Genomic DNA, 14,051 nt, shown 5'->3' with positions numbered 1-14,051 from the left:
AAACAGAAGCTAGGTTAGTACCGTAATCAAAGACATCTTTCTATGCAGGCCAGGCGCCTCCAGGTGTATCGCTGCCCCCCTTAGGACACTGGCTTGGGCATCATTTAATGGGTATTACGCTGCCGTGCGTTATGCACAGGTTAGGCTGTCGTTGGACATACGCTCTGGACTCATTATGGATACGCTATGTTTACACCCAAAATTGAAAAAAATACATAGAAAGTTCAGTGTATGCCAGCTTTTTAGGAGATTCTGGGACGTCAGGTATATACTGGCTAAATCGGCATGGTGTGACAGGGCTCTAACTGAATGATTTAGATTCAGTGTGATCAGAACTAATGGAACAGAGACACTTTTTTTCATTTTTTGTTTCATTTTGTGCAACAATTCTATATCAGCCACAGAAAATGATGAGCCAACACCCGATTGCTTCAGGTGTGACAAGTATTGTGGGGGAGAAATGGTTAGAGACCTGCCAGCCTAATCAGCAGCCCACCTGCTGCTTATCCCAGTAAAAGTTAAACACCATGAAAAGCCTGGAGTATTTCAAATTAGCTTGAATGTATTAAAATCAATCATCTTTCATTTTATTCCTGTATTCTTGGACAGCTCTGACTAATTTAAAAAGAAAACAAACACAAGAAACCGGAACCACAGTTTTCACATCAATTTTATTTTAAATACTATAAAACCACATCAACATATTTTGATAGCTTTTTTTGCATAAATTTGACTAAATAGGAAGCATCTGTCCTTTTAGTATTGAAATGTTAGACAGTGTTATATTAAAAGGAAGCTCAAGCAAGTTCTTTCAGAAGGTTTCCATATTCATTTCCAAAGCAAGTCTTATGAAAAGCTTCTCTTTTGTCATTAAAAGTCACTATGAATGAGCCCATACTTGCAAAAGGGCATGTGTTTAATTTAGTGACTTTCCCAATGCCTTACAGTTGAGTTTGACTAACCACACATGGCAAAGCAAAGCTGTCGTTGGTTCCCTGGAACAAAGGTGGGTTTTGGTGAAAAGGGAATTCACTTCCAATCAATAAAGCTTGGCCTCAAAAAAACTGTAAAATAAAATCTCGGAATAATTTATCTGCTTTAAATATGAATTATCAATTCTGATGGGAAACGGATTTGAGTTATGCTAGTTCATAGTACTTCCCTGACACTGGATCAAAATAGCAGTTGAGGCACGGATCATAGAGCAGTTTGAGATATTCATCTCCATTCTCCTCTCCATGCACCAAGTCATTCCCCCCTGTTTAAAAACAGAGAAAACCAAAGTAAAAAAAAAAAATCATGTTCAATACATGCAGAATGAAACAAGAAAGCATCCTTTACAATCAAGTCAGCACAGATATTCTTTTTGTATTTATTTATTTTTTGTTGCATTGCAACGCCAGATGCGAAGAAAGGCCTACTCTGTCAAGTTTTAATAGAATACAGCTTGGATTCGTGACCTTCAGACCGAGGTGGATTTAAAAGTTTTCTGCCGCTGCCATTTTTTCCCTAATCAATCAAGCCCTAAGACACCCAGACGCAGAACCAAATTATGAAGCCGTAAAAGGATTCGCTGTAATCCCCAACTACCTTAAAGCGCAGAAACCAAGCTGTTAAACTGACAGGCAGTTAAATGCTAAAAAGGTTATGGAACGAATCGAGACGAGCATTTTATCTTATCCGAACGTGGGCAACAATAATGAAAACTAATTATATGACACGTTGTGCTAGGGGTTTAAAAGTGATGTAGTAAACTGGAAAGGTTTCATCAGTTAACCTTGCGGATGTGTCTAGGGTGGTACAGGCCTGTAATGAGCCTGTCTCTTCTGACCTATGGTGTTATGTGGAGGACAGGGAGCTTCATTCTCATGGCTTTTTTTTTTAGCCCTAATTAGATACACTTTCAGTTGGTGTCCCATCTTCCTGCCCACATCCTTGGCGGAAATGTACCATCTCTGAAAGCTCTTTCAGCAGCGACTCTTTCCATTAGCTGAATGCTTTCGTGTAACTAGTCTTAAAGCAGTGGACTGTTTGCTGTCTTTCGTACTTGCAAGGACATAAAAGGGAGAGTGAGGGTAAAAGGACTAAAATGAAGGTTACCATACCTCTGAGTAGACTTTCCAAATTGTTCTCTGTGTTGCCTGACCTTCTCTGCTGGCTGGGAGGCATAATAGGAGGGCTGAGCACGTCCATCCACTCTCTAGGGAAAAGACCATAAAGCCAGACAGTCATGACAACACATACCATTACACTCACCATCTTACCCTATGACATTTTAACAATGGAGTCCCATCATCATGCACTCTCAGAAGCCCATCTAAGATTCCATTGTCCTTGAGCCACTTCTCCCACAGCCTCTCAGATTTACCAGAAGGATCACTTATTAAATTCTGACTCCAACTGTGACTTCCAAGTAACATCACATTGTGGCAACGACTCAGGGTCCTAACCTCGCTTGTTTCTGTGGGAGCATGACTTTATTTCTCCCGAAATGAGTGCATCCTCCCCCATCTGTGATGTACGCAGGGTACAACTATAGATCTTTCACTTACCAGTAAGTGAAAACTCTGCTCCTTTAGCACGGCGTGAATGATTGCAGCCAGGGAGGAAATATCGCAAGATGAGTTATTACTCGGAAGAGATGCAAGATTCATTTGTTAAACAGCATCCATAATCATTTTTCAGCTATACATCAGTTGTGCAATCATCCATTAACATTTTGCGCCTCTGGATAAGAGCAAACCAGAGCATATTTAATGTGGAATTATGGTATAATCTTCTGCACAATATTCGCCTGGCAGCAGGAGATTCAAGCGTTTGCCTCTGGTTGGTCTGCCTTCTCATCCAGAAGTGCAATGTTTGCTGCTGTCGCTCTTTCTGAAAACAGTTCATCCACTTAGGAGGCAAATTTTTCATGGTTTGTTTACTGCTATATTTTACAGCACACTGCCAGCAACATGACATATTTAAGACTCTTGTCAATTTATAAAAAAAACAACACGTTTACATAAATCCAAAGAAGCTTTTCTCAAAAGCTGCAAAAAATTAACAGACAAATTTAATCATTACAAAAATTTTTGCATGATTAATGGAACCACAAAAGAGGTAGTTCATATGAATATTATGCAAATAAATAAATAAATAAAAATACAAATGGCTCTAAATCACACCCATATTTCTTATCTTAGCATTGCATTTATTTTTTCCATTTCTACCTCTAGTTTGTGCCTGCAAGCATTCATTTTGTGCCCATGTACGTAAACCATGGTGTCAGTTTATTGTTTATTGTAGTTAATTACTTGCAGGAAGTCCCCAAAAAAGCTGAACTGTCAAATTAAATTCATAACAACAGAAAAAAAACTAAGAAGAGATAAAAAAGAAGAAATTCCCCAAATATTAACATGGTGAGTTTAAAGAACACTCTGTGCACTCCATGGGCAGCTGTGCAGAAGACCAGCACGGCCATAGAAATTACTTTGGACCTTAGTTGTGATGATGTTTTTGAATTAAGGGAATCTACTGTGGTGTGTGGAATGAGCAGTTCTCTGGAGAATACAAGGGCATTTCCTTGGACAACACTAATAACTGTGGAGGCGGATCTTGCATTGATAGAGAGTGGAGACAGAAAACCAATAGAGAAAGCAAAAGGTGGGAGTAAGGTGGTGAGGTTTTTTGAGTTTTAGTTTAAATTCTGGTCGCATTGTTCTGAATAGACTGAAACTTCTGGAAATTTGTGTTTAACATAACAGGTTGAAAAGTATTACATTGTCCGGCCAAGAGGAAATGATGGCAAGGACAAGTTTTTCAGCATCAGGGAGAGTAAGGAATGGAAGTAGAACTACACTCTTTTTCATTGATGGAAGAATGATGTCTTGCAGAGGGCCTTAATTTATTCTTTCACACATGCCACTCTACAGGTGTTGCCCTCCCACTTAATACTCATGATCACCACTACTATGTATCAGTTCAATTGCATAGTAACATTCAAACTTTATTTGCGTTCTGATTTTGATCTTAGATTTAGCTTTTTGACTCTTACAAAGCAGGTCATATGATGACTTCAGATAAAACTGTCACACAAAATGACATACTTAATTTATGGTATAACATTATTTATAGGACACATATAATGTCGTTTTCCTTATAGAAGTTTATGAATACCTTCAAAAATTTGCTTAGAATTGGTGGTTAACAAAGTAGGTACAATGCTTTACTTCAGAAGGTAAGGACTCATGCATGGTAGGGTCAAAATAACCAAGCGGCTTTTCTGGGTATGCCTCTTGGCATACCCAGAAAAATTTGGTACTTATTGAGTAAAAGTGAAAAGGGGTATAAAATACAGAACAGACCTCAACACCAAAAGCAAATATTCTCTTGAATATTTACAGAAAAAAATTACACATTTAAAAATCCATTATCTTCATGTATTTGGAGATGAATTAATTTCCTTTATTTTTGCTCTAATAGCATTTAAAAGAATTCCCACGCATGAGTTCTTCAGAGGGTTTGATTTTTCTGGATAACAAAAGCCTTTACCTCTTTTCAAAAAACTACTCTGACTGTTTGATGGGCAGGGACATTGTACAAAAGTTAATAGAAGCAATTTTCAAGGACAAGGGCCCCTGCAACCGAATTGTAAATTGGACTTCAAAATGTTAAGTGGGACTTGGCAAGAGTTATTAAATTCTTGGAATTTTAATTTATTACACTCCAAATACAGGCGTGGGATGAAGAGAATAATTCATCTTCATTTAACGTGAGCAGGTACGCTGCCTCGGCAAAGCTAGTCAGTATATTGAAAATATGCTCTTCGAATAGCTTCCATAAAAAGACAAAAAATCCAAAAATATGTATGTTTTCTTTACACCTTTGAAACTCCACTAAAGCTCACAAATGTATTCTCTTTGAAACTATTGTGCTTCTATTTACATCTAAATCGTTTTCTAACACTCTTATTTGCATTTTCTCATTTTGTGTGTCAGCTGACACCTGAGACAATTACAAGATGAATGTACACATGTTAGATTAGAAAATAAGCTGCAGAAAAAAATGGGTAAAAAAAAAGAAGCCATAGCAACATAAAGCTCAGAGACTTGAGCAGTTTAGTTGTTAAGGAAGCTGTAGCTCTTAGCAGAGAAAAAGCCTTGCAGTGATGCCAGAATGCTCTAAAAATCATAACATTATTCACTGTAGGGGTGTCTGAATATCCAAAGCCTTGAAGAAAACAAAGAAAACAGCCAGAAATCCTGTGCAGCTGCTATTTAATATGTAAATCATGACTTGCCTCTAAGTCTAATTTCAGCATTACAGCTATAGATGCTACAGAGCTGTATGTTTGAGCTTCTATTCAATACTAATATCCATTTCAGTGGACATTCAATCAAATAACATCCCTGCACTGAGCAATCGCACAGTTTGTTAGCCAAGTACAACAAAAAGGAAAACATTTATCTTGTTTGTTCCCACAGCTGAGGAGATATTTTACATGTGTTCTTACAAACGACACAGTGACTATTCAAACACATGGGAGTCAACATGTGTTCTGGTAGGAACCTTGCTTTTCATCAGTAAATCTGAAGCGTTTGGCCGGGTGATTGAGGGTGGTGGTGCTTGGAGTTGTATAATTTCAGTGGCGGATCTGTGATGCAACCTCTTTGTCTTCTTTTGTAACACATCACATGGTTGTGTACGCCCATAAAGAGATGGACAAGCACAGAGATGAGGCTGTGCTTCAGCAGGCGCTGGCGCGATTTAATGTCTCCTGAAGCCTCCAAGGACAACTGAATCCATTCATACACTGCCACAGCAGGGCGCTCAGATGGATAAATAGGAACAATACAGCCCCAGATAAAGGCTGGGATTCGGTATCACAGACTCAACAGTATACTGTGACATGCTTGCATTGTAAAAATCATTTAGCATTCTTTGTTTTTATTGGTGTATCGATGGAAAAATGCAGGTATTAGTGTGTTTGGAACCAGATTTCTAAGCCTTATCTCTCTCCAACGACCAAAACAGTTTTGACTGACAGTGGCAATAAAGAGACAGTGCGTCCATGTTGTGTCTGTTTTCTGTGATGTAAAAGACATAAGGCCAGGATAAACAACTTCAGAACTTGTTAGATCTGTAATGTGACTGTGCACCTGTTCAAATGATTACTATTAGAGCTGAAAACAAGGAAGATAACATTTTCATTAATTAAATACTTACAGTTTAATTACAGTCTTTTTGGATAGCAGCCCCTGGAATTGTGAAATGAAAAAATTTCCAATATATTTCCAAAATATACCTAGGGCTACGTCCTTTTCTTCATTAGAAAAGCTTCTATCCTGCTAGACTACACAACCTTATACATGAAGCACATGAGAACATATCAGTTTGTTTTTACAATGATCGCTTGCTGGGAATTTCTGCACTCCTTCAATGCTCCTAATGACCAGTCTTCTCCATGTCCTTTCATCAGGTTTGAAAAATGATCCGGCTGACTTTAATGCCAAAGTTGTTCTGCATTCTCCACTCTTCATCCATATTTTCTCAACTTGATTTACTGTATTCCACATTATATCTAATACCTTGGATAATTGTTTATACAATTCTCCTTTATATGTTAAGATCCTTCCAGTATTTTAGAAGCCCTCAGTAGAAGTTTGGCTTGTGATGTGATTAAGAAAATGACAAAACCACTTAAATACATTTGTGTTTCATTAAAGACGCTTAAATGGCCTCAAAATACTGATGTTTTGCAACTTATAGAGCTGAATAACAATGGAAACATATCTGAGAAGATAAGCTGGTATAACTTTTTACAGAAGAAACTGATGACTTTTTATCAACTCCCCATGAATGTTATAGAACATAATATTTCTCTACCTTTACTTAGAAACTTAGAATCTTAAGCAGAAATGATAGTTTGGAAATATTTCAGACATTCTTTCTAGCTGGTTAGAATGTTTTTGTCATGCAGCAGAATGTAGTTCAGCTTTAAACTTGAATGAAGGCTGGAATTACTAGATTATTCTATCTCCTCTTGTAATAAGAGGTTACTCTGCTGAATTTTATTCTATTTTTTGTTTGAATTTCAATCTACAGGCAAGGAAAACCTGTGGAACACGTCTAATGGGTGTTCTTTGTTAAAGAGAACTGACTATTCTGATTCCCATAAAGACAAAAGGACTTGCTTTCTGTTTAAAAAAAAAAAAAAAAAAAAAAATCTAATGTCTACCAAAATTTTACTTCTTATTATTTTTTTCCCCCAGATATGAAATCTGTCAAGCCTAATAATCTGTATATAAAAAAAAGAAACAAATGGCATTGTGAAAATGACAACAGCAGTTCTGGGAGAAGAAAGCACAGTACCTGACATACTCCAAGTTTATTTGGAGTCTTCTGAGAGCAAGATAAGCCCCAGTCTACATATCCATCTGACAGTTGACATTTAGAGTAAATATTGCAGTCACTGGTAACCATCCGATTATGAATTTCTATCTGCTTTTCCTTTTTTCCACGTCTAACTCTGAGCTTCAAGGCAATTTGTTTTCCAGGCAATGCATGATGTACATCACTGGTGCTTACAGTTTCTAAACTATTATCTCCTCTCACCACAGCTATTAATAATCCAGTATGCAAAGAGGTTAGACAGCATGTCAGTTCTGTTTAAGAGGAGCGAGTCTTTTACCAGTGAGATTTTCAAATTCAAAACAGAAAACCTACCCGTGTCCTTATCTAGCCCAAAAGTTTGTAGAATATAATATATTTCAAAACTATAAAAGGCACAGACATGTTTTGTGAGATGCATGCTTTTACCTTGGATTTGATTGAAGCAAAGGATTCATTTCCGTCTGATAATGATGTCCCTGATTCACTGCCTAAATAAAATGATAAAAATCATGTCAGAAGATCAGTGTGAAAAAGCACAAGGTATGTGAATTAGAGACAGAAATCAACAAGCATCAAGGCTCTACACTGATGCCTCTAACTGCCATTTACAACGGATAGTTGTTGCTGGGTTTTTAAGTCTCTTTTTTTCTATAAACAGAGTTATGTCAAAAGAGTCAGAAAAATTTTACTTCATTGTAAAATAAAAAGGTTTACAATGATGAATTAGGTAGTAAGTGGAGACAGTGCACCAGTACAAATACTCAGGTGTTGATCTGATAAGCTTTACGGCTGCCTGTGTTTGTTTTGTCTTTTGAATTGTATGAGGGAAATTAGATTAGTGGTCTCTAACAGAATAACTTTTTACTCTTCTTCCTTAAACAAAAATCACAAACAGTAGCTGTTAAAATTCAAGCTCACTCAATTTACTATATTTGGGGATATCAGAGCTGCTGGTAAATCTTTATATCCTACATAATACCTTTGAAAGCATTGGTTCATCAGATCAGCAGCAGACACCAGTGACAACAGAAGCCATGTGTGTCCTCGCTATCTTACTTTCTCCACATATTTCTTACGATGTACGATGTGTGGTTCAGATCATAAGCCATTCAAACCTTATCTGCTCCTTTTTTATTCAGCACCCTGGTTAATGTCGATCTCTCGGCCTTTAAAGAATGTTGTTCTTGAGTAATTGCGAATGAATGATTTTCCCCTTAGGGCAAACTCTTAGTATTTGCACTAATGAAGTTTCATGACAGATGTGGATAACGATCCGCCATTCTACTCCAGAGCCTTCTTCACTTAACTGGATTTTCTGAGCTGCTTTTTTTCTTTAATATTGAAAGGACTGCCACAACAGCTGTCTCCTATGGACCAGGTCCTTTAAATGCAGTTAAACTCAAAGTGCATTTTTTTTCCACTGCAGAATGTATCAGACTGTACTGTTTTCCCCCATCAACAGTGTTCCTGCTGTCTCTCTGATATATTTTGATTTGTTTCTGCAGCCTAAGGATGGCTGGTTCCATTTACACTGAGAACTTGTTTGACTGCACATTGTGTTTGCACTGCAACAGTTTCCATACACACAAGCATCAGTTTCATACCTAGCTGTCCACAATAATGTCATATTCGATCCATGAAGACTTTTAATTAGTGTTTAAAAAGACAAATTTTTCATTGTTATTACTTGAAACATCTAATTTTTTCTAATTTTATTATTTTATGTTAATAATTTGTATGACAGTTTCTTAAAGATTCACAATTTTACTGTTATTTGTGAAAGTTATTTATGTTTTTTTTTTAAAGAAAAAGTAGATGAGAAAGAGTGTTGGCAATGTTGCTACATCTATCTTGCTATCAGTTATTGTTCCCTTTCATTGAATTAACTCATAAACTAAGCTAACCTTAAATTAAGGTATAGCTATTGTTTAGATATACCTTAGTATAACTAAATCAGACCCCCTTTTTCCCATTAGGAGTATTTTAGTAGTTAATTTCAACGATTTAGCAAAGGGTTATTTTAGTCTACATTTACAAGAGAGCATCACATGGTTGCTGCAGATCAGTAAGCTGTGCATCCATGATGCAAAGCCTTTGTTTCACCACATATCTATAATTCTTTGATAGATTCTGGGATGAGTTGAGATCAGGTGTCTGGAGTACAGTGATCTTTTTTGTGAAGTTCCAGAAAGAAGTTTTAGATTATTTAAGCTTTGATACATTGTGTACTATCCTTCTGGTAGTAGAAATCAAAATAGGGGTATATTTTGGTTTTTAAAGGATATCCTCTTTTACCAACAATACTAACCTAAATGAGGGAATTATAGCCTTGGTTTTGCGTTTGCACCTTGATACTAGTGCTCTCTGGGTGTTACTTGGACAATTTTTTCTATACATTAAAAAAATGATCTCACATGAAAATCCGTAGCTTCTAAAGACTCAGACAATAGTTTAGGATCTTTGCGACAGCTGGGTCTGTCTTCATTTAAATGTATTTTCTTCACCTTTGTGATGCTTGGATTGATTTAGTCACCATGTCTAGATGTCCAACCAAGCAAATCTATTTGCTCAAATGTAATTGGCTTATTCACTATTTGTATTAATAAACAATTGAACAAGTGTACCTAAATAAGTGTCTGGAACTGTAAGTGTATGTAATCTATTACCTATTATGAAATTAAAGCTTAGCTTTGGAGCTTTGAAATTCAGAAGCTTAGGTGTGTTTGGGTAAACATCAAATCTAAATGTGTCAGAGATAAAAAAAACAACAACTCTAAACCAGGCCATCTGGTCCCTGACCTTTCTGCATGACAAGAATACACTCTGGTAGTCAGACTTCTTCTGACAGGGCTCCACCCATGTTTTACATGGGGTCTTCAAAAGGAGGCCCTCTGGCAGATGCATGTGCAGCCCTGCAGCGAGGACCAACCAGAGGAAGTGAGCTTTGAATTCAACTGCTGAAGTGTGCTTTGATTTATCCTCTGCTTTACAAAATAGCTTGCGTCCTTGAGAAATGCATATGGAGCCATATGCTTTGTACTTCCTCTCCCATTTGTGGAGATCCATGACTAAATTCAATGCAGTCTTGTCTGAGAATTAAACCATGCCAGCATGGCCCCTATTATCAGCGGAGTAATTTCTGTATTTCTGGAGCATGTCCCTCAGGTAGGCATTATATTCAGTGTGAGGAGTGTCTTGTGGAGACACGGTCCAGAATATCAACTCAACTCTCTAACACAAAGTGTACCACTGGAACTGCTCATCAAAACAGCACACAAGAATATGAAGGGGACCAGGGGGGAATTCTCACAAAAGCCTTTAGGTCTTTAGTTTCATATTTCTATGTAATTTATGTATATATTACGCTGCCTGGTCAGAAAGTTTGTTTCCTGCAGAACAGTTTTGGTTCTGCACAATAGAATAGGCGAATATTTTAATTCAAAGTAGAGAAAAAACAGATATGCAGACACACACAAGAGATCTAAGAACCTGAATAAAGGGGTGAGCTAAGAAAGGTCAACACTGCAAGATCAAGGGATCCATAAAATTATAAAAAACAAATTATCAGATGTATTATTCAAAACTAAAACTACTACAGGGAAGGCAGAGACAAACAGAAAGACAGAACCTGCTGAGGCTAAATACCATAGTATAGCCTCAGGAGTGTTTTTAAACGTAAGGGCTATTTTATTAGATGACTTTGATGAAGAAGAAGACACACTAGAGCTTTGGTCTTTGCATTGCCTGATTTAATTTTGGCTGTCTGTGTGGTCCCACTGCCTTTCTTTATGTAATACTGTAGTAGAAACTAAAATTGCACCCTGAGGATTTCTGCAGGTAAAATGGACTGATGATGACAAGTTACCAGGAGGGGGATAAGGAAAGAAAAAAAACCCCACAAGCTGAAGGTTAGAAAGCATTTCAGTATTCCATTGTAAAAGAAAAACAGTCCCACATGTCGTCATTTAAACTTGCTTTAACTGGAATTTCAAACAAAGTACTTACAATGAATAGAATATAAAAATGCATCTGCTGTTCTAAGAGGTACATTATTTATTTTGAACACTATTTCCATTTGTTTGACAGCTAAATGTGGTTTGAAGGTTCAGTTCGGCAACTGCAGCTGATGCAGCGATGGCTTGCATGACACAGGAGTTGCTGCTGAGCTTTTCATACAAACACATATGAGACGACTGGTTTTTACAGCTGACATCTCAATTGCTTGTATTGTCTCACTGTGTTATCATCAGCAATCATGGAGCTCTAGTTTATTATAGCTCCATCTCATATCGACATTTGTAAGTTAGGATTTTGCATATTGAGTATGGAAACCCTGCAAAAAAGTAAGAACTAAATAGAAAACCTTGAGAGCTGTGTTAGTCTCTTTAGACATTGTCCCAAACATACTTTTTTTTTCCTTAGAAAAATTAAAACATTGAGTAAAAGGCTTTGAATAAAATTATGCAGTGGAATCCTATTGGCAAACATGTCTAAATAAACCATAGCAGATAATTACCGTCTACCTCAAGAGCATTTCTTTTAATCAAGGCTGTTTTCTCGGGGATGAGTGGTAGTCCAGCTGCCGTCTCAGGGCTGTTTTCTTTCATTTTCTATGTATGCAACTCCAACTGTTTACTTGCACAGCTTACTGCCCAAACAAATTTACAGGCGAGGCAGTAACAATGAATATTTGTCCATAAGTGAAACAAATGTGTATTGTGTAACTCTCACAGAAACCTTGCTTAGCGGCGGCTTTCAGATGTAATTATATTACACTTACAGTGGGAATAAATCTCTCTTGGATTCAACGGGAAATATAGTGAAGATGTGTTTACTAATGAAAAAAGCGGCTTTCTTATTTATTAGTTAAATATTTCTCCTAAAACATTTTGTATCATTAAAAAAATTTATCTAGCAAAAATACTATAGATATATCAAAGTCTAAAAATGGATAGTGTGCTGATACTAGAAAGATAAGGGGAAAACATTTATTTTTCTTTGTGTTTAAACCAATTAAGAGATGCCTAGAAAATCAATTGGTGGGGCAAAATAGCTGAACTTTCTCCTTTACTTTGTGTGTGTGTAAGTGGTTATTGAATGAAGAAGGGAGAAAACTAATGTAAACAAGCTTCTAAACTATGATGTTTAAAATAAGGTTGGAAAAACCACAAAACAAGTATGAGGTTTCAAGAATGGCATTTTCTACAAGGTTATGCCAGCTATTTCTGCAGGATGTTTAAAACAGAAAACAGCAAGTTGTGTGTATTGCAGACAATTTGCTCCATATTATCTTTTTGACTAGCCAAGTTTTATCTGGTATGAGACACGCTGGATTTGGAAACAGAGTAAACTGAGTTAACGCTGAGTGAACTGGGTAAATACTCATATGAGATCCGTGAGGCAGCAGAGTAAACTTTTAGGTATACAAAAAAGCAAAACATTTGGAGAACAACTTTTCTCTTACACGGTGTAATACTGTATAAACACCCGCCTGAATGCCCTGCAAGCTTTTAATAGCCTAGGATAAATTATTATTTAGCTTTATTCCAAGCTTTTTATCCAGCTCAGTAAATTATTTTCCTGTTATTTATTGTTCTTAAAGAGAAACTAAAATTGGCTAACAGGGTTTTAATGCCAGTAATATCAGCCAGTCAGGGCTTTTAAGAATCTATGATCTATAACTGGATACAGAATTCCAGAATTCAGCTCTTTCCTACAGTATATTTATTATTAATTCAAAACAGTTAAAGGCTTGGATATGCTGTTTTTACACATTTTCTCTTCAGGGGGACAGATGTAGATTAAACTGACTAATTTGTCTTTTTGTGTGCCTCTGGATCCTTTATCAGGGTCCTACTGCCACAGGCCAAACCAAGCATGTTAGGTTAATTACTGATTTTAACTGAGTATCAGAATGAGTGGTTGTAATAAGATGCTTCACCTCTTTTCAAAAGTAAGCTAATAGAAAATCCAAACAAGATAAATTACATTGAGCTGATGGATGTTCAGATTTTACTTGAACAAACATTTTAACCATACATGTCATGAGAGTGCTATGTTTCAGATGTAGCACTAAGCTGGATTTTTAAACACAAAGGTTAAAAGTTAGGGTTCAGAACCTCTATAAGGTTAACTGCTTGTATGCACATAGTATTGTATCTAAACACTGGAATCTCTTATCTGTTTCCCCCAATGATGAGAAAATGTTTGTGGCTGTTTGTAACCTCCAATAAGAAAAAAGTGCTGTGTCAAGCTGTTTCAAAGCTTCCTCTGCCTTTATTTTGTCAAGCTGATCTAAGTGCTTTAGGTAAGGAAAAAAAAAAGGGCTGAACTTTTTTAAAATATGCTGATGTCATCACTGGTGCTACTTCTCAGGAAGCTAGCCATAAACAGAAAAATATTCACCTTAGCAACTACAGAAATGGAGCAGGACTACAACCGTCTGTAGTTGTTTTGCAGGATTTGTCAGAAAGGCATTTTCATTATAAACACAGGAATGCCCTGTTAGGTGTGAAAGACTGTCAACACAGTGTTGTTGGTGATTGTTGTGCTTTTATCCTTGTGCAAAATGCAACTTTGTCATGAGCTGTTTAGTCAACACTGATATATAGGAGAGCTATTTTGATGAGGCAACTGGATGTGGCTCTCTACAAATGCGTTTGTGGCATTTAAAA

At 36.8% G+C, this 14,051-nt stretch overlaps 1 protein-coding gene across 4 annotated transcripts in view; it reads right to left on the bottom strand.

Moving 5' to 3' along the window:
* Nucleotides 1-658: 658 nt before the first annotated feature.
* cfap20dc (CFAP20 domain containing) overlaps nt 659-14,051 on the bottom strand; it is a 42,559-nt gene continuing 29,166 nt past the window's right edge. For 2 of the 4 annotated variants that reach the window (XM_038268514.1, XM_038268516.1), the window contains 3 exons: nt 7,804-7,865; nt 2,106-2,200; nt 659-1,258 (listed from right to left, as the gene is read on the bottom strand). In XM_038268514.1, coding sequence (XP_038124442.1) covers nt 1,140-1,258; nt 2,106-2,200; nt 7,804-7,865 — 276 coding nt within the window. In that variant the 3' untranslated portion in view covers nt 659-1,139. The remainder of the gene's footprint in view (nt 1,259-2,105; nt 2,201-7,803; nt 7,866-14,051) is intronic. The other 2 variants (XM_038268515.1, XM_038268517.1) reach the window with 1 other exon arrangement.

This window comes from Cyprinodon tularosa, unplaced genomic scaffold (assembly GCF_016077235.1).
Source record: "Cyprinodon tularosa strain WSP-4 unplaced genomic scaffold, ASM1607723v1 ctg700, whole genome shotgun sequence".
NCBI lineage: Eukaryota > Metazoa > Chordata > Actinopteri > Cyprinodontiformes > Cyprinodontidae > Cyprinodon > Cyprinodon tularosa.
The sequence above is the reverse complement of the archived record's forward strand: the minus strand, read 5'-3'. Positions and strand labels throughout refer to the sequence as shown.